Below are 22,771 nucleotides of genomic sequence, written 5' to 3'. Positions count from 1 at the left end.
AATATACGAAGCCTAGTATACTCATCATGATTACCTGTCTGATAAGGGTACACCAGGAACATGCATCACAATCATATGTGAGTGACATGGCGATCTCATATCAAGATAAACAGTACATGACCTTGCAAGTGGTGCCCAGTTAGAATTTTCTTCAGGTCGAGTAGCCCATCCCACTCAAAAGGTCCCTGAATAAGACTTGTTTAAGGATGTTGAACAAAATACCTATGTTTCCAGAGGTGAATTATTGAAACCCCAAAGAATTTCTCACAACACATGGCAAGACATCAATCTTGCATGAGATTTCCAGTTGCCTTAAGAAGTCTTGAAGTTTCAATGAGATTGAGCCCAATGCTCTGATCACCACTGGTATCACTGGTACGTTACCCTCTCACATTCCATACAGTCTTGCCATTTCCACTTTCAATTCAGAGTACTTGGTTATTATTATAATTATTATTATCATCATCATCATCATCATCATCATTATTATTGTAACTATTATGCACTATATCATTTAACAGGGATGTTTTATTGTTATTATTGAGGGTGGTGGAGTGATAGAGTTGTAAGATTTTAAGAAATATTTCTTGCGGTATTTGATCTGGCCCTTGACATTCTGTGTTCCAATCATGTTGAAGTCTATGTTGTATTTCATTCTTTCAGGATTGATAAAATAAAATACCTGTCTAGTACTGGCACAAGGCAGGTTGATGTAATCAACAAACCATGCTGGCCTTGTGCCTAAATTAGAAATGATTAGCAATATTATCATTTAGGGAAGTGAATTGGTAGAATTTTTAGAATGTTGGACAAAATGTTTTGGAGGTTTGTTCATATTCTTTGCTCAAATTCCATTAAGATCAATTCGTGAGGTTGATAAAATGTAGTACCAGTTGAGTGCAATTATCTCTCTCCCTTTAGCTGTGAGGTCTTGAATATTCTGTGGTCCCTAGGGTGAGAGGGTCAACAAGGTGTCAATGTCTGTAACTACATGGACACCTAAAAACACTAATGAAAGGCATAAGGCATGTTGATCCCCAGTCCTGTTTGATTGTAAGTGATGGTCACAGAATTGTTCTTCTTGTTATTGTTTGCTGAGTATGCACTTGTTTATAGAGTTCCACTTAGAAGGTGATTTCTTCCAGGATTACATGATGGGAAATAAAATTTCATTTTTATCAACTAAAAAATTTAGTTTATCATTCTTTCCCAGAACTATACTTATTTCTTTAATACCCAAAGGGGCTAAACACAGAGAGGACAAACAAGGACAGACAAATGGATTAAGTCAATTATATCGACCCCAGTGCGTAACTGGTACTTATTTAATCAACCCCGAAAGGATGAAAGGCAAAGTCGACCTTGGTGGAATTTGAACTCAGAACATAATGGCAGACGAAATACCTATTTCTTTACTACTCACAAGGGGCTAAACACAGAGAGTACAAACAAGGACAGACAAACGGATTAAGTCAATTATATTGACCCCAGTGCGTAACAGGTACTTATTTAATCAACCCTGAAAGGATGAAAGGCAAAGTCGACCTCGGTGGAATTTGAACTCAGAAGGTAGTGGCAGACAAAATACTGCTAAGCATTTCGCCCGGTGTGCTAATGTTTCTGCCAGCTTGCCGCCTTTCATTCCCAGAACTATACCTTCCTAAAATTCCCTTCTTGTCTGTAATTTCTTATAAACACAAACCTACAATGATTTAAGCTGAACATTAGATGCACCAACTATTAGTTAGCTCAGTGTGTTTCAGGTTCTTTCTAAGAGGACCTAAAAAGTATAATGTTTATTGCTCCACTTTCTCTTAATATGTTAGTGTGTTAAGTCGATGCTGTATATCATTTTCTATAGCTTCAAGTTTTAGAAAAAGCTATTTTCTATAGCCATAACTAGTGAATGAAAGTGGATTTATGGAAACTGTATAAAAGCCCAGGGTTGATGGAAACTGTATTTATATTTCAAATGGTCTACTTTGTCACAGGCTGCAGCCATGCTGATTCTGCCAGAACATTACATTAAGGGTACATACACCTATGATATACTCAGCCACTTCAAGAACATAAATGCAGTTGGCTGAACAACTGAATCCTCATCGTCAAATAACAGGATTCCATCACCATGACTACCAAAGAAAGCCTAAAATACTCTGTGAATTGTTCCTCTTTTGAAACTAGTTATGCTAGTGAGAGAAATTCAATCTAGATGAGGCTAAAAATAATATGATTATTGCCTCTATACTTCGATTTGATTAATAAACTAAATATATTTCATTATGGTTGCTGCAAATTGAAAAAAAGCAAGGAGAACTTTTATCACTTATATCATAATAATTCTCCATCCTGTGTTTTCATTCTTTTATTCGTTCACGCTACATAAATTCTAAATGGTTGTTTTCAACTGAGGAAACCATCTTGCAAGAATTAAATTCATCAGAGATGATATAGATTGAACCATAAATAATAAGCAAGTCAAATGTACTCTACCTAATTCTGGGTTTTATTTTAGATCATCCGTTCATTCTAGAGTATATTTAGCTGCTTCACAGCAGGCTAATTTTTAAAAATTGCCTTCAGTTACCCAGATATTTACACTATATATTTCTAATAGTTTGAACTCTTAACCCAAAGAATTCACACAGAATCCTGCCTTTTACTTTTCCTAAGATAAATCAATGCATTAGCAATTTTAAGCTGGGGATTAGAGATAATATCAAAAGATTGCTCTTCAAACAAATAACATATAATATTTACTGACTTTATATATATTAAATTATATACACTGATTTTAGTAGGTGAAGAAGAGGAAACAATTTTTTCTTCTCCCAGCAATTACAAATTATGAAAGAAAAAATGCTCTTATTTTAATGTGAAATCTTTATAAAATATCTATATATAAACAAAGCAAATTGAAGTTAGTAGATACAAACAGCATACAAAACAAAAAACAAAATGGGTGCCAGATGGTCTTGTATTTACTTTTTATGATATATTTTTTGTCTTTTTGCACACTTGGATTTTTTATGAATGTAAATATATTCATTGTAGAATCTGAGGATAAACTCAGATTAATTTAACTAAATTCAATCTTTTAAAGTATCTTTTCATTAATATAGAGTAGAAGCCAAAGTGTCACCATGTTTCTTTCCATTCTTTCATTCAAAGCCATTTTAAAAATCTTTAACCTCTTTATTATTGTCAGGCAAATACAAAACACATGTTTACAACAAAATAGTTGCACTGTTTGTTGTTTCAGTAGAATCAAACTTGGAATTTGGTTCTCTAACCACTTTGGATAAATTACAACAAACTGAGGCTGCCATGACAACTGAATGCAAGCATGGCTGTGTGGCTAACAAGTTTTCTTTTGCAACAACATAAAACACCAGGTTCAATCACACAGCACAAATCATTAGACAAAGGTCTTTTATCCTAGCCTAGAATAGTTAAATACTGTGTTTGATGGCATATAATATGCACTTCTTTCCCCCAAAAATATCTCAGAAAAATCATCTGGGCCTCCTGTAAGCTTTAATGAACTAAAACATTTTCCTGAATATGCATTGCTGAAATTAGGGCTTGTCTAACAGACTCATGCATCTTTTATGTTGTCAATTACGGTACTCTGTGACTGAAATTTGGTTGTCAGAAATATATATGGAAGCCTGTTAAAGGGATCATTCTAGTCCTTAGGTGCTAGGTACAATCTGTTTTCCAATTCAATACCACCATCTGAGCCTTAGGTGCCTTTAGAATAGCCCATTCTGTTGCAAGCATTTGAGCCATGTCTCAGTCTGAGGACAACATCTGCCTTTCTTTCCCACCAGCCTCATATGGGCTAAAAAGTGGCATGGGTACTGTTTTTCCTCCCCTGACTGTGCTATTAAAAAGAACAAAAACAAAAATAAAACATAAAAATGGGATTTCCAGTTGCCTTAAGAAGTTTTGAAGTTTCAATGTGAATTGTTCCTCTTTTAAAACTAATTATGCTAGTGAGAGAAATTCAATCTAGATGAGGCTAAAAATAATATGATTATTGCCACTTTACTTAGATTTGATTAATAAAATAAAAATATAAATATAACTAAGCCTGATAACTATGAGATAATCTTGTAGTCAAACATTGGTTATACCAAAACAGATGTAACCCACACAACGTCTGCTTGTCAGAACATACAATATATACAAATATATACAAATATAATCTCAAACTCAAAATTTAGGTATGACACATCGATACTGTTGCTGTAACAACCACTTTTATCTCTCAAAGAACTTGAAATATTCTAACTTATAGTTCAATATTTTTGAGATCAAATATGATTAGAAAAAAATAAATATTGTGTAGGTTTCTTTATCTTATTATATCTTTTACTTGTTCCACTCATTAGACTGTGGTCAGGCTGGGGCACTACCTTGAATTTTTAGTTGAATGAATCGATCCCAATATTTATTTTTAAGCCCGGTAGTTATTATATCAGTCTCTTTTGCTGAACCACTAAGTTATGGGGGATGCAAACACACCAGTACTGTTTGTCAAGTGGTGGTGGTGAGATAAACACAGACAGAAAGACACACACATAGATACACACACACACACACACACACACACACACACACATACACACACACACACACACACACACACACACACACACACACACACACACATGATGGGCTTTTTCAGTTTCTGCCTACCAAATCCACTCACAAGGATTTGGATAGCCTGAGGCTATAGTAGAAAACACTTGCCCAAGGTGCCATAGAGTGGGACTGAAACCAGGATCATGTGGGTGAGAAGCAAGCTTTTTACCACACAGCCATGCCTGCACCTATTTGACTAATTCTCATTTTTTTTCACTTACTGCTCTAATCTACTTTCCTCTACAGAAAAAGAAAATCTCATAAAGTTATAAACTTAACTTTTCAGTAAAACAATTGATTGTTACATTTTTGCCTGTAACTATGAGAAGAATTATTGAAGTTTGGATTTGGTTAAGCATTGGTTAGCATTACTATTGATGGCATCTATTCTCTCTTCATTAGACCAATGCTGCAGGCTAACAACTTGCCAGTTACACAATGTTTACACATGCTAACCAGGAAACTGCTATATACATGGTCATCTGATATGCTAGAAGAAGTAACCAAATGCCTCTTAAATCATACACACACACAATATAATCTTTAAAAAATGAATGAATACATTGTAATCTGGGTTGTGTCGGTGACACGTAAAAAGCACTGTCCGAACGTGGCAGATGCCATCACCTCCTGACTGGCATCCGTGTCGGTGACATGTAAAAGCACCAACCAATCGTGGTCGTTTGCTAGCCTCTTGTGGCCCCTGTGCCGGTGGCATGTAAAAAGCACCCACTACACTCATGGAGTGGTTGGTGTTAGGAAGGGCATCCAGCTGTAGAAACACTGCCAGATCAGACTGGAGCCTGGTGCAGCCTCCTGGCCTCCCAGACCCCGGTCGAATTGTCCAACCCATGCTAGCATGGAAAACGGATGGTAAACGATGATGATGATGAAAAATATATGAGGTGGTCATGGCTTCACTGTCTTTGATCACAGATCTGAATGATCAGGGCTGATTTGGGACTAAACAATACCAACAAAAATGCTCACAGTGGTAAATGTGTCTCTCAACACAACTTATTTATCAGCTGAGCTTTCAAGAATTGTGCCTTCAAATGGGACATAGGATATGAATACTCAGTCTTGTCCTCTAACAAAACAAATACAGATAGTGAAATATTTCATTTCTTAGCTAATGGAAACACTTTCTTGAATACAAATCCTTTGCTTACTGCTGCATTCATCATTCATTGTTCGACTGTGGTCGACACAATGTAATTTACTATGTTACGCCAGACTTCACGGAGGTCCTGTTGCTGGATGCCTGAATCCCTGGAGATTACATCAGGGTAGGAGAGTGTGCGCCCTCTGGTATCGCGAGCAGATGGCTTCCAGAGGAGAAGAGTAGAAATTACCTCGTTTTCAGCTCTACAACAATGTCCAGCAAACTGGACTCTTCTACTTTTCACAAGAGATGATACAGGTGGTAATTTCCCATATATTTGTACTTTGGCTGGATGATGCTTCCACGAGAGATTTCCATCCAACTGCCTCTCAAGCTTCTTTGATAATGTCCAGGTTTCTGAGCCATATAGTAGAATTACTGCTGCACCACCACCACTACCACCATCACTACTCAACATTCATGTTTCATGCTGTAATGGGAAGGGACTGAAGACCTGGTATGAATTCTTGCAACAAAGAGGACTCTGCTAAAGGCATCTAAGGTGACAGGTGGTGGTGTTAAGTTAGGTGACAGGTTAAGGTTATCATTCAAGTATGCCTTGGTGGGATTTGAACTCAGAATGCAAAGAAGTGGAACAAATACCAGAAGACATTTAGTTTGACTTTCTTACAGTTCTGTCAGATTGGTATTGGTACATTTTTTTTTTAGTGATCACAAAAGGATTTAAGGCAATGTCGATACTGGTAGGATTTGACTGGAAGTGTGCAAAGTGTCAAGACAAATTCCATGATGCATTTTGTAGGATGCTCTAATGACACTATCAATTCACAGCCCTACACACACATGAACACAGGGACACACACACAAACACAGGCACACACATCAACACACGATCACATGCAAACATACATGGGCATATACACACACACATTTGGACACACACACATACACATATGGAAAAGGCATAACTATTCAAGGCAAATTGGTCCAATAAGTTACTGAAACATTAAAAAAGATGCAGAAATTTTGGGTAAATGTTCTTTTTTTATACATATATATATATAAACAAAACATTTAGTTTCTTTATGAAAAGTAATAGAAGATATATTTCTTACTTTTTGCCCCTTTCTTTCTTATATGTTCCGCCATACTTCTGTCTCCGGCCAATAATCTCAGCGATTTCAGGAATAAAGCTTGTAAATATACCCTAGGATATTTAAAGAATAAATAAATAGCAATTAAGTTCTATTACAATAGAATATAAAAACATATCAATTTCTCATAGTTTATATCTTGAGATGTTATGAAATTGTTAATCTTGACAAAATGGAGTTTCATAAAATATCATAAATATTTATCTCACTTATCTTTTGAGTTAGATATAAAACTGGTAATCTGTTTTGCTTATCTAAGCAATTTATTTTTAATGATTGATGCTGAAAATTGTTTGAATTCCTTATATTTTGAATTTTTCAGTTTGCTGGGAAGCTTTTTCAAAACAGAAATATCATATGAAATAAAACATATGATATTTAATATAAAACTGATTCATATCTATATTTTCACGAATATTTCATTCAAATAGAAAGAATTTTCTTTCCCCACCTACTCATCCATCATATACTCTTTTATTTTTTGCTTGGTTCAGTTATTGTACTGCGGCCATGCAGTGGCACTGCCTGAAAGCGTTTAGTCAAACATATGAACCCCAGCACTTATTTTTAAGCCTTGTATTTATTCTGTCAGTCTCTTTTTGCTGAACTGCAAAGTTATGGGGATATAAACAAACCAACACTGGTTGTCAAGCAGTGCTGGGGACAAACACAAATATAAAAGTCATGCACACATGTGTGTGTGTGTGTGTGTGTGTGTGTGTGTGTGTGTGTGTGTGTGACAGGCTTCTTTCATTTTCCGTCTATCAAATCCAGACCCAGTGCTATTGTAGAAGACTTACCCAGAGTGTCAAATAGTGAGACTGAACCCCAAACCATGCAGTTGGGAAGTAAACGTCTTACTACACAGCCATGCTTACTCTTTACTCTTTTACTTGTTTCAGTCATTTGACTGCAGCCATGCTGGAGCACCGACTTTAGTCGAGCAAATCGACCCCAGGACTTATTCTTTGTAAGCCCAGTACTTATTCTATCGGTCTCTTTTGCCGAACCACTAAGTGACGGGGATGTAAACACACCAGCATCGGTTGTCAAGCAATGCTAGGAGGACAAACACAGACACACAAACATATACACACACATACATACATACATATATATATATATATATATATATATATATATATATACATATATACGACAGGCTTCTTTCAGTTTCCGTCTTCCAAATTCACTCACAAGGCATTGGTCAGCCTGAGGCTATAGCAGAAGACACTTGCCCAAGATGCCACGCAGTGGGACTGAACCCGGAACCATGTGGTTGGTAAGCAAGCTACTTACCACACAGCCACTCCTGCGCCTTGTCAATGTTTTTAGTTTCTTTTTTTTATTTAGTGTTAAAATAACTCATTAAAATTTTGGGGAAACCAAGTTAGTCAATTACATCAACTTCATTGTTTAACTAGTAATTATTTTATCGACCCAGAAAGAATGAAAGGCAAAGTTGACCTCAGCAGAAACTGAAATCAGAATGTAGCCATTCAGAAGAAATTCTGTAAAGCATCCCTTCTGATTCTCTAATAATCCTGCCAACTCAATGGCTTTTTAATGTTAAAATAATACTAAGAAGTTGCGGATAGGGGCAGGCATGGCTGTGTGGTAAGAAGCTTGCTTCCCAACCACATGGTTCCAGGTTCACTCCCACTGCATGGCACATTGGGCAAGTGTCTTTTACTATAGCTTTGGACTGGCCAAAGTCTTGTGTGTGGATTTTGTAGACAGAAACTGAAAGAAGCCTTTCGTATATGTGTGTGTGTGTATATATATATATATATATATATATATAAATTAGAAAAAAATCACCTTTTATCAATTCAATAATGAAAAATTGAATTATACCATTTAGAAACTTTACATCTTATAGAAAGATTAAATATACGATAAAAAACATAACAATGATTAAGTAATGTGCAAAATGATAAATAAAACATATATAAACGTTTTATTTATCATTTTGCACATTACTTAATCATTGTTATGTGTTTTATCATATATTTAATCTTTCTATAAGATGTAATTTTCCTAGATGGTATAATTTAATTTTTCATTATTGAATTGATAAAAGGTGTTTTTTTTTCTAATTTATATATATATTATATTTTGTGAAATTTGATTTAGTATTTCTAAATTGAATTTTTCCCTGTAAGTTTTGAATAATATTCCCTCATATTATATAAATATGTGTGTGTGTGTGTGTGTGTGTGTGTGTGTGTGTGTGTGTGTGTGTGTGTCTGTGTGTGTCTGTGTCTTTGTGTCTGTGTTTGTCACTCCATCACTGCTTGACAACCGGTGTTGGTGCATTTACATCCTTGTAATTTCACAGTTTGGTAAAAGAGACTGATAGAATAAGTACTAGGCTTAAAAATAAGTCCTGGGGGTCAATTTGTTTGACTAAAATCCTTTGAGGTGGTGCTCCAGCATGGCTACAGTTCAATGACTGAAACAAGTAAAAGAATAAAAGAACAAACTGCAAGTGAGTATTAACCGTGCAGTCTTTAAATCGGAAACCATATATTTCGATTTTTAAATCTCAGGATGGCATACCTACAAATGTCAGTTTTATTTGATTGGTTATTTTTGTGGCTATAGTTTTGTTTGAGCAGCACTGACTGGGACATTCTAACTACAACAACATCTTTATGACTAACATCCCATTCTCAGTTTTTCATCTTGATAGGCCAAACTTACTCATCTAGCTCCACACTCACCCGTCTTTCTTTGCCCGTCTCTGCCTAGTGTATTATCAACTATCATCTTGCAGCATTCCCAGAGTGTACCATCTATTTTTGTCATGTTTCTAAACAGTTACCTATGCCTGAATAAATTCTCAACTCTCTTGCATGTAGTGAACGTATGAACTTCTTCATTTCACACCCAATTAACTATCTTCAACCAAGCCCAGATGACACACTAGTTTCTCCTCCTCTCATCAAACAAACAGTCACTCCACTACCACCACCTGCCAGGCTTTGTACTAACTACAACACACACACATTCATTCCTTTTACAGAATCATCTCAGTTCTTTGGAATCTCCTCCCTAACCATGTTTTCTTGCTGACAGCAACATACAGATGTTCATATTGAAAATCAACTGTATCAATCTCACCAATTGTTCTGTGTAAATCCTTTGCTGTTATTTGTTTACTTTTACATCGTAATTGGTGAACAGTAGAATTGTTAAAGATTTCCAATGGTACAATTATTGGTTCTTAGCATTTCTGATGGCAGGTGGGATGAGAGAGTGAGACAGAGTGAGTGAAAGAGGGAGAGAGAGAGAGAGAGAGAAAGAGAAAGAAAGAGAGATTGGAGCTTAAGCATCACAAGAGATTTCATTTAAAAATGACTTGGTTTTCAGTTTTTTTATTTAGGTTTACATCTTCCATCAATGAACACAAGTAAAAGATCCATCCATCCATCCATGTTTGTATGTATGTATGTATGTCTCGCTTTCTCTCTCTGTCTAAATATTGTTTTTTATTTTAAATAATGAAATAATAATAATAATGAAATTATTGTATACAGTGAATTTGTTGAGGTTGATTCTTTTTTTATGCTTGGATACCCATCCTGTTGCAAACTCTGACTTATTTCCAAGCAAGGTAATATATTTCCATGGCCAGACATGCTTTTACAAAAGAATGGAAATGAATGACATTGCTTGTATGACAGTTGATTTTCATTTCAACAATCATATAAGATCAAGATAAGGAAACACACACACACACAGATATTACCTAAATAGGTGAGGGTTTGTAGCAAGAAGAGCATCTGGCTGTAGAAAATCTGCTTTAACAAAGTCTATCTGATCTATGCACACACACACACACACACTGAATTTGTGCATATTTTCTGCTGACCAAATCTAACTCACAAGGTATTGGTCAATGCAAAGCTTCAGGAAAGTGATTTGCTCAAGGTACCAAATTGTGGGACCAATCCTTGAAACATGATTGCAAAGCAAATTTCTTAACTACATAGCTTTTCTGCTCATATTAACTTCTGCTATTTGTGTTGGTCAGAGGGATATAAAAAGATTAATTGCTTATTCTTCTATTGGTCATATGGGGGTAATGTTAGCAGGGATAATTAGGGGATTTATTATTGGTTGAGAAGGGGCTATTTTGATAATGGTTTGTCATGGGCTATGTTCTTCAGGCTTATTTTGTTTGGGAAATTTAACTTATGAAAAAATTAATAGTCGAAGATTATTTTTATGTGGGGGGGATAATTAATTATAATCCTGTAATGAGTTTATTAATCCAGACCAGTGGTTCTTAACTCAGGGTTCACATGACCCTTGGGGATCCATAACAGATTTAATTGATAATTATGTGCAATAAATCAGTTTGCAATGCATAAAATACTTTAAGAATTTTTTTCATACAATTCTTAATAATATTTAATTATAAAAATATAATAAGATTTTTTAAAACATTAAATGGCTATGGAGGTCCAGTAGGAATAGAATAAGGGTTCAAGGGGTCTATAGGCAAAAAACGATTGAGGTTTTGTCCAAGGCACCAAACAGAGTATCATAATTCCAATACAGAAATTGTACAATTACAGATCAAATTATTTTATTTTCAGAGAAAAGGGTCTTATACTTTAGATAATGTTTATGTTCCTTAATGTTATTTTAAAATATATAAATATTTTAATGCTAATTTGAACCACAGATTCTTAAAATTAAGGATATTCATGTTGATATCAAATACAGGATATATATTTAAGTTGCATATTATTAAAGTTTGTAAAGTGTTAACAATGATAGTATGTGAGGGTAATTTTGGAAATTGAAATCCCTGCTAAATGCTAACATAAAACATTATTTTCAAGGAATTTAGTGAATGTAGCATATGATAAGCATGTTTGTGTGCTTGCATATAAGAGTGTGATTGTGCATGTGAGAATGTGCTCACGTGTGTCTATATATATATATATATATATATATATATATATATATCAATGCATGTATGTATGTGTCAATATGTATACATGTACATATAAATATGCACATCCACATACCTTTCGAAATTGGATTACAGAAAAAGAGGAAGTAATCAAGATATGGGGTTGTAGATATCCCCAGGTGCAAGTGTGAAGAGGTACAAAAAACACTCTCACTTATGTCTGTTAATTGAAATAGGTGTGCCTAAATTGTCTTTGCTTCAGGTACATAGAAACCTTGTTATGCTACTGCTAAATTTAAGAGGAAGGAAGAGAAAGGGGTGAGGAGAATATAAAAAGCAAATTTGAAAGTATTATTGACAAATTCTGTTATAGATTTCTTTTCAACTTAAGGATTAGTTTAGTTAAATGAAATATGAAGTGAATTGATGAGTAGAATCTCTAGATCATTAGTCAAGGTCATATTTTAATCAAGGTCACTTATAACATCTCAGTCGTGTTTACCTTTAACTAATCCAAAACTCACAAGGCTTTTGACCTATTTATATTTGCAATATAAAAAGCATTGTGCCTCTTTTCTGCACCTGCTGAAAGAAAATTGGCAAGATAGGAATACTAACGTTCCAAACAGCAGTGCTGTGTTTGTGAAGCAGAGGAAATAAAGTGGTGCCAACAGCTGATATCACCAAAATAGCAGTTTGATGATACCCAAGTGAATATTAGTGTTGGCAATCAAGAAACATAACCCAGATATTTCAAAAGAAAGGGCTTGAATTATTAATGATATTACTTTCTACAAAGACAGTTTATTCAACAAGAAAGTTCTATGGTTTCACTGATGATTCTTACATTGTCAACATATTTTGTCTTTATTCCAGGAAAATCATAAATTCTTTTATGACTCACCATACCTTGAAAAATAATATATGAATGTCCTCTCAATGTACAAAGTTGCTGCAGCACCACTGAAAACGTTCTCTTTTGTGCATTAAATTGTAGCAGTAAGAAAATTATTTGGGATGAGTACAGATATGAAGAGTTGCAAAATTTACTGTGGCTCACCATGTTTGTTAATTAAAATGGGCGTTCCAAAATTGTTCTTGCTCTTAGGCACCAAGAACCACTGCAATGCTACTACTAAATTTAAGACTTGATCTCATGGCCAGTTTAACTTCATCTCTTGTCTCGTGGGTGTCTTTAGTGGTGTCTTCCTAGTTGCAAGCATTTAGTTTAGGGCAAGTGAGAGGACAATTTATGCTCTTCCTCCAGTCAGTCATAGAATCTCTGAAAGGGTCATGAATACTTCCCTTCATTTCCTGACTAGGAATAAAAAAGATTTGGCTGCCACTTCTTGCAGAACGTATGGCCATGTAGAGATTGCACCATCATCATATCATTAGCTGTTTTCTAACTTTCTAAATTCTCTACTCTCAGATAAGGGTTTAATATCTATCTGTTGGGCAGAGTATAATTCTAAAGATGGGATATAAAATCAGTTGTTCAGCTGAAAGATTAATAGCTTAACCCTTTTACTGTAAAAATCAGATACATCCACTCAAAATTTCCTTACTTCTATCTGTGAAAAACAGTTTTATATACCAATCTATCTTTTGTTGAGAAATGTCATGTTTGAAACTGTTTTCTGTTGAGATATGTCAATTGTACTCAGGAATTACCAATTATATATTTTTGGTAGATATTTAACATTCTCACTGGAATTACCATGAAATTTAATTTCATAGTTAAAGTGTTAATTACTCAGTTACTGAAGTGCCTCTATCGATGTATAAAGCCTGTCAATGAAATTAGATAGAAGGAAACTGCATAAAAGTGTATTGGATAGGCTGTACTTATACATCTGATGCCCAGCTTAATCCCCCAACTTCTTGGTCCTGGATGTGTTTAACAAATTCCATGCAACTGCAATCATTTATATCAGTGGTTCTCAAGTGAGGTCTATATGACACTTGAGGGTCCATATAAAAGTTTTTTGTTAAAGTTTATGAGCAATAAATTGCTTATACTTCAATTTTTTTTATATACAATTCCTAATATTTAATATGATTTTTTTAAACATGGGAGTCCAGTAGAATAGAGTGGGAATCAATGGAGTCCATAGGTAAAAAGAGAACCACTGGTTTAGACTAAGTCTCTAGTTAGCAGATAAACCATGAGCAATGGTTTCTTCTCCGAACCTCAATCTCAGAAGCTAATAGCTTCTCTGTACATGGGCTGCAGGGCTTTCACAAGCCCTCAACTATTGATAACTTTCTTAATAACAACTGAACAACAAAGTGTGGTACCTTTCAAAGGCATTCCTCAGGTCACCAAATGCTAGCTATAATGACTGATTCTTAAGAACTTTTGATATTGTCTTATCAGTGCAGTGATGTTTGTGTCATTTCCATTGTCAATTAGTCATTTGCTGGCTTCACACTTTTGAAGATGAGTGGAATTTGATATTCCTTACTTAACTAACAAAAGTTAGTAGCTGTAAAACAATGCACCAATGATATATTTAGTTAACTCAGGCCAGCCTAGAAAAATGGATGTAAAGATGAACAAATGAACGAGTACAAATAGGAGTACCGAAACAAACAGCATATACTCTGCACTTAATATTCTGGAGTTTGCTTATATAAATATGTATGCATAAGCACAGTTGTGGCTGTGTGGTAAGAAGCTTGCTTCTCAATTACAGGGCAAGTAGCACCTTGGTTAAGTGTTTCTACTATAGTTTTGGGCTGACCAAAGCCTTGTGAGTAGATTTGGGAGATGGAAATTGAGAGAAGCCTGTCATATATATATATATATATATACTGTTGTGTCTGGGGAGAGTCATTTTCTTTTTGTGCCTTATAATATAACACACTCGCCGGTAAAATTTGCACTTCTTTCTTATTTTTATTCTCCTAAAATTTTCGTTGCGTCTTGCAACCTTTTCGATAGTTTTGACTCAAAAACTATTGAAAAGGTTGCAAGACACAACGAAAATTTTAGGAGAATAAAAATAAGAAAGAAGTGCAAATTTTACCGGTGAGTGTGTTATATTATAAGGCACAAAAAGAAAATGACTCTCCCCAGACACAACAGTATATACTTCAACACACGAACTTATATAAAGAATCTTGCAAACCAAATCCAAAAACGAAATATATATATATATATATACACACATATATATTTCTATGTGTGTGTGCATGTCTTTGTGTATGTGTTGTCCCCCACTACTGCTTGGGAACTGGTGCTGGTGTGTTTACATCCCATAACTTAGCGGTTGAACAAAAGGAACTGATGGAATAACTAGCAGACTTAATGAAAATAAATAGTGGGATCAATTCATTCAACTAAAAAATTCTTCAAGGTGATGCCTCAGCATGGCCACAGTCTAATGACTGAAACCAGTAAAAGATAAAAAGATGCATACATATACATACATGCACACATACATATACATACATGCACACATACATATACATACATGCACACATGCATATACATACAAGGGTTTTCTAAGAAAAAGCAAGAGGAACAGACAATTATCCTTCAAATCCAATCTATTAGTGGTACAGTAACAATTTGTAAGACATTCCAAAGTCTCTCCATTTAAGATTCTTTAAATGAATATATACACATGCTTGGTTGTGTGTATCTACAAAGACACAAGACACATGTGAAAAGTAATCATGCCTCACTGCATGGCACCTTGGGCAAGTGTCTTCTACTATAGCCTTGGGTCGACCAAAGCCTTGTGAGTGGATTTGGTAGACAGAAACTGAAAGAAGCCCATTGTATATATGTGTGTGTATATATATATATATTTAAACACATAGGGAATCCACTTATAGGGATTCTACACGCTAGAAAGAACAGCTATGTTCTATAACCACTGGAAATGTAAATTTAGATTAAATGCTTTTAATTTTAATTAAATTCCATTTCTCTTTGATATGATTATATATATATATATATATATTATATATATATATATATATATACATATTATCATCATCATCATCGATTAACGTCCGCTTTCCATGCTAGCATGGGTTGGACGGTTCAACTGGGGTCTGGGAAGCCAGAAGGCTGCACCAGGCCCAGTCTGATCTGGCAGTGTTTCTACAGCTGGATGCCCTTCCTAACGCCAACCACTCCGTGAGTGTAGTGGGTGCTTTTTACGTGCCACCGGCAATATATGTGTGTGTGTGTGTGTTTGTATGTCTGTGTTTGTCCCCCCAACATCGCTTGATTGACATCTGATGGTGGTGTGTTTACGTCCCCCGTAACTTAGCGGTTCAGCAAAAGAGACCGACAGAATAAGTACTAGGCTTCCAAAGAATAAGTCCTGGAGTTGATTTGCTCGACTAAAAGGCGGTGCTCCAGCATGGCCACAGTCAAATGACTGAAACAAGTAGAAGGGTACATAGACACACATATACAAACAAACACCTGAGTACTAACAATGTTCATGCAGAACATAAACGCTGATGCATACACTTACGTACATGCACACACTAGTTCAACCACATGTTTACAAACACCAAAAGTTGTCTTAACTCTAAAAGTCTTGTCATTCTGATAGCAACTGATTTGAACTTCATGGAGAAGTTCTTTGAATAAATCTCAAAGAAAACAATACACACATGGATGGATGTATCTCCATTGTTTGAGAAAGAGAATTCAGTTGTTCAATCAACTTGCTCATCAGATCAACATATTATTTCTTTATCGCCCACAAAGGGCTAAACATAGAAGGGACAAACAAGGACAGACAAAGAGATCAAGTCAATTACATCGACCCCAGTACGAAACTGGTACTTTATTTATCGACCCTGAAAGGATGAAAGGCAAAGTTGGCCTCAGCGGAATTTGAACTCAGAACGGAGCAGCAGACGAATTACCTATTTCTTTACTACCCACAAGGGGCTAAACATAGGACAAACAAAGGGATTAAGTCGATTACATCGACCCCAGTGCGAAACTAGTACTTTATTTATCGACCCCGAAAGAATGAAAGGCAAAGTCGACCTCGGCGGAATTTGAACTTAGAACGTAACGCCAGACGAAATATGGCTACGCATTTCGCCCGGCATGTTAATGTTTCTACCAGCTCACCGCCAGAGGCTCTTTCACACACACATGTACACATAATGTATTTCTAAGGCAGAACCAGCAGGACACAGTATGTGACAAGGCTGTACTTTTGAATTACAGATACAATTCCTTCAATGTGGTTCTACACAGGTCCCAGCTACCTAATTTCAGTTACAAGGTATGGGCAGATCCTAGGCTGTGCAAAATGAAACATGCTTGGTAGTTTAGTGGGTCGGTGTTTTCTGAACATAATCCATTTAGATATCTATAATATACAGACACAAAGATATGTGTGTTATATAAAAACAGAGCAGCAAAAATATGATCAGAGAATGTACTAATGAAAATGCAGTGCTGAATGTAATATGAAAGATTAGGTTAATAGTCCAGTTAATAAATACTGTTCCAGTGAAATAGTTTGAAGGTATTTTATTTTCAAATAAAGCCAATGAGCAACACAGAAAAACAAAACAAAACAAACAAAACCCCACAAAGGAAATAGAATGCTTTTTTTATATTTTATAAGCAACAAAATGTGTTTCTCAAAGTTGTTTGATTCAGTTTGTAATAAAAAAAGAGCTTCTTCAAAATGATGTACATGTGTATGTATGTGTAAGAATGTGTGTATGATACTAATCCAGTATGGCTACAGCCTACATTCACACATACATACACACCTACAAACACACACATACATACATACATACATACATACATACATACATACACACACACATACATACATACACACACTATATATATGTAGGGATAGAGAAAAAAAGAAAAAGCAAGAGGTACAGAGGGAAAGAGATAGATAGATAGATAGATAGAGAGAGAGGGAGAGAGAGATGTAGATCTATGTATGTGCAAATGTGTGCGTATTTGTGTATATAGTAAAAAAAATATGAAAAATATTGTTATTGCCAGAAATTTCAATTAATTGGCATACACTGACAGAAGAAAGGAATGGAAAACTTGCTTGAAATCTTATAGGTGGTCCATGATAGACATTAGTTAAATAATTTATTTAGCATCAGGTGAAATGGTAGAGGCATATGGATAATAATTCTTGAAGTGGGTTGAAAAAAATAGCCATCATACTTTTTATGCTTATCATGTATTAATTCCTAGAACATCCCTCCTTCTCCTTATCATCATAGCCATCATCATTATTATGTCTACTGATGTTAATTCTGAAGTGCCTGAGAAAAACTCATAGGTAGGTTGTTTTTTTTTTCTTATAGTAGAAGGGAAAATGTTGAGGTCAGAGCTATAAAAGAGCAGATGCAAAGAGAATACAGATACGTTTTGACTAGTAAAAGTACAGCGACTATGGGGTCAGAGATCAAATGTTACAGAATCAAACCTAATTATTAGAAATAGGATCAAATCTGATATTGCTCTGGACTTTTCTCTTTCATCATTAAAGTTTGTGAGAAGCAGTGGCTGAGTGGATACATTATACTTTTTTGATAATGAGTTCATATCTCGTATCTCACTATGGATTCTGAAGTTAAATGTACTTGATTTTAATTTTCTCTTTTCTTTATTAGTTAATCTGAGGGGGAGAGCACAGACAGTTAGGTGGACAAGATATTAGAAAATTAGTAAAGATATTGGTGAATCATGCTATCAATGGAACTATGATGTGTTTCTGATTCATTCATTTAACTCTCAAATGACTCAGATTAGGGGAATTTCAGAGATTTGTTGTTGTTGTGTGAGAGAGAGAGAGAGAGAGAGAGAGAGAGAGAGAGAGAGAGAGAGAGAGAGAGAGAGAGAGATCAGAAGTATTGGATAAAAATACCTGGACAAAAGCTAGTAGGTTTGAGACTGGTATATCAGAAGGAAGAGATAAAATTGCAATGAGTGAGATTTTGTGAAGGGGAAGGGTACACATCCAGCTACTTTGAAGAAATAGAAAGTGTTTTAAGGAAGTGAGAAGGCTTTTCTAAAATGGCAAAGATGTCATTTGAAGGAGATTTGGCTGCAGTTCCTAGTAGATCAAGAATAGATAAACCTAATGTAGGTTCAATGACTATCTAGCAATAGCATGGGCCCTCAGAAATTCTGGGCTGGCGCACAGCATACTGGAAGACCACTGGAAGCAAAGCTTTTGCTAAAGCATGTCTCTAGAACCTGTTAGATATCAGGCTACGTCTGCTCTGATAATTGGTGGTGACTTAGTCAGCAAATTCCCTGAGATAGCCGACAATAAACAGCAAGTTGAGCTGCTATGTTACTTATTCTGTCTATTTTGCCAAACCACTAAGTTATGGAGGCATAAACAAACCAACACTGGTTATCAAGTGGTGGTGGGGGACAATCACAATTACAAAGGCACACACACAAAAACACAAATACACACACACACACACATATATATATATATATATGGTTAAAAAGTGGGTACGTAGCCGCCATGTATATATGTAAAAGTAAAAAAATATACAAACTGGGACAAGAACGTGAAACATTTAGAAGACGACACAAAAACACGGACAGGACATTCGAAGCCCTCAATCATCAGTCATTCTTATTCGTGCTATCATTATTGTTTTTACGTATTTTTGTATTTTTATTCGTGTAACATCGTCCGTTTTCCATCCCTGTGTTGTATACATTCGAGGCTTTCTTCCAAGGAATCTAATGCGCTTGGCTTAGATTTCCCCTGGGGGCTGACCAGATTGGAGCAATTTCAAGATTAATCAGCCGAAATTGCGAAGATGATCCGGTTCTTGACTGATGATTGAGGGCTTCGAATGTTCTGTCCGTGTTTTTGTGTCGTCTTCTAAATGTTTCACGTTCTTGTCCCAGTTTGTATATTTTTTTACTTTTACACACACACACACACATATATATATATATATATATATATATATACACATACACACACATATATCACACATACACACACACACAATAGGCTTCTTTCAGTGTCCATCAACTAAATCCAGTCACAAGTCTTTGGTTGGTTCAAAGCTATAGTTGAAAACACTTGCTCAAGGTGCAGCAGTGGGATTGAACCGGGAACCATGAGGTTAAGAAGCAAACTTCCAACCGCATGGTCACAGCAGCACCTCATCAATTATTCCTTGGAAAGCATTTATAACATAAGCCTAATAAATATAATTTTTCCAGAAATATTATATCATCATCATCATTACACCTTTATCATACTTACTAAAACGATGTTGTTGTTGTTGCTTAGCCCCAGTTGTTCAATTCAACTCTGTTACAGTGATTTTAGGACTATATTAACCAATGTTTATTTCATAATCTTAAGACAACAGAACGTAATTTGAGGGAGATTTAGTTGCAATTTCTATCCAGTTGAATGACTTTGTAGAGATTCCTATATTGGCATAATGTTGTTGTGTTTTGACCCCAGGTCAGCCTTGATCCTGCAGTAACCATTCTGCATAATATATCTTGGGTTACATTATGCCTATAACTGGTTTCAACATAGATTCCAGCTACACAAAATTCAGAAAGTATTTACTATGAAACAATGGCAGAAGACATTTACTCCAAGAGCAACAAAGTAGGATTGAACCCACAACCACATGGGTTGCAAAATGAACTCCTTAATCATACAGCTATGCCAACATAACCATACAGCCATCTCTGCACCCATTGTATGATTTGAAGGAGAGTTGGTTGCTATTTCTAGCAGGTCAAATAACCATGCAGAATCTTTTAGTTTAATGCCTGACCCTAATAATGGCTTAGATTAAATGCTATTGAAAGAATAACGGCAAATAAGATTTACTTACCAATGAACATAGGATGAATAGTACAATAAATATTCTGCCGAGAACTGTTTTGGCATAGATATCTCCAAATCCCACAGTTGACATGGTAACCAGTAAAAAGTATAAACACTCCCAATACGTCATACTGTTTGGATTTTTGAAGTCCAAGAAAGGATCACCGGAATTTTCAATCTACAAGACAAAGTAAAAGATAGATATAAGATGAAGGGATAAGACAAGTCAAAAAAATTCAATAATTCAATTATATTACAAATCTGTTTGGTTGTGAAAAAATGAGAAAAACTCTAAGGAGATGAAAATAAAGCTGATAGTGATTAAGATGGTTATGACAATGATGGTGGGGATGATTTTATTGTTTAATTACAGGTCAGCCTTGATTGGGCAGAGCTACAATTAAGGGAATTCTAGCTATGATAATCCTGCCTTTGTTTTTTTCAGACAGTTAGACAACATTATCCAATTTTTTTTTCTTTTTAAGATAACAAGATGTGATTTGAGGGAGATTTTGGCTGCTACTTCTTGCAGGTTCAGCAAACATGCAATGGTTTCCTTATTGGCTTGTAGATGTTCTCTCACTGTTCGTTGTAAATGACGATGATAACAATGTTGACATTGATGATAATGATGATGGTCATAAACAGGAGGTAGAGGTTAATATTATCATGGCCTGGGAGATAATTATGATGATGGTGGCAGCAGTAGCTGAGACTATGTTTCAATACTCTCACTATCCCCACACTCTTAAACTATCCAGTGATGATAATGATGATGACGATTATGATGATTGTTACTATTACTAATGAGAGAATTAGAATGTTGGACAAAATGCCTTATGGCACTTTTTGCAACTTTTACACTCCAATTTCAAATCCTGCCAAGACCAATTTTGCCTTTCAACTTTTTGGGGTTAATAAATTAAAATATCAGTCAAGTACTAGTGTTGATATGTCAACTATTCCCTACCCAAGCCTTGTGCCAATGTAAGAAATTATTATTATTATTATTATTATTATTATTATTATTATTATTATTATTATTATTATTATTATAGATGTCACACAGTATACAAGTTTGAGAGGTTGTTGATTGAAGATATTGTGTCTACTGGGGGTTGTACTGTTTGACAAGGACCTCAGACAGACTACTTTACGCAATATGTGTGCATTTCCAAGTAATACTGGCTTTTGCAATAATTCTAGATTGTAGGGTATTTCTAAAGTTTTCAGATGTTTTTTTCAGATTGGATGGTATTGAACCCAATGCTCTGATGACAATAGGGATAACCTTTATATTTGACTCTCGTAGCTACCACATCTTAGCGACCTCAATTCTCAGGTCTCCATATTTATCAATCTTTTCTCTTTCTTTCATGATATGTTGATCTCCAGGTACTGCCACATCAATTATTAGGCACTCTTGTTTGTCTTTCCTAAAGGTTACTATATCCACCCTTCGGTGCTCTAATACCTTGTCTGTCTGGAAGTCATGAAGTGGCAAGCTAGTACAATTATTAGCATGTTGGGCAAAATGTTTCGTGTAATTTTTTCCAATTCATTCTGTTCTGAGCTGCAATCTTGGCAAGGTCAGCTTTGCCTTTCATCCTTCCAAGGCCCATAAAATAAAGTACTAGTAAAGTACTGGGACTGATGTATTTGACTCACTTCCCTGCAATAAAACCTCTTGTCTTGCATTAAAATTTGAAACTACTATTGCTATTTTGTAAAAGCACAATGCTTAGTGGGGTAGGTTGTTTACCTATGATTGTAAGATTGTTGTTCTGATTCCTGGGCCAAGGAATGGCTGTGTGGTAAGAAGCTTCCTTCCCGACCACATGGTTCCAGGTTCAGTCTCACAGCTGGCACCTTGGACAAGTGTCTTCTACTATAGTCTTGGCCCAACCAAAGCTTTGGTACCAGAAACTGAAAGAAGCTTGTCACACACACACACACAACTGGCATTAGTGTGTTCATGTCCCCTTAGAAGTTTGGCACAAGAGACTGATAGAATAAGTACCAAGCTTAAGGAAAAGAAGTATTAGGGGGT

At 35.4% G+C, this 22,771-nt stretch overlaps 1 protein-coding gene across 16 annotated transcripts in view; it reads right to left on the bottom strand.

Annotated features, from left to right (window-relative positions):
• The window catches only part of LOC115228444 (calcium-activated potassium channel slowpoke), a 334,128-nt gene that overhangs the window by 167,975 nt on the left and 143,382 nt on the right, over positions 1 to 22,771 (bottom strand). For all 16 annotated transcript variants that reach the window (XR_004997920.1, XM_029799032.2, XM_036500503.1 and 13 more), the window contains exons 6-7: positions 20,729 to 20,899; positions 6,892 to 6,983 (exon numbers count right to left, since the gene is read on the bottom strand). Coding sequence is in view for 15 of the 16 variants with exons in the window: in XM_029799032.2 (XP_029654892.1) it covers positions 6,892 to 6,983; positions 20,729 to 20,899 (263 nt within the window). In the remaining variant the exon portion in view is untranslated. The remainder of the gene's footprint in view (positions 1 to 6,891; positions 6,984 to 20,728; positions 20,900 to 22,771) is intronic.

The sequence above is a fragment of the Octopus sinensis genome, linkage group LG2, assembly GCF_006345805.1.
Source record: "Octopus sinensis linkage group LG2, ASM634580v1, whole genome shotgun sequence".
Classification (NCBI taxonomy): Eukaryota; Metazoa; Mollusca; class Cephalopoda; order Octopoda; family Octopodidae; genus Octopus; species Octopus sinensis.
This window is presented reverse-complemented; position numbering and strand designations above follow the sequence as displayed.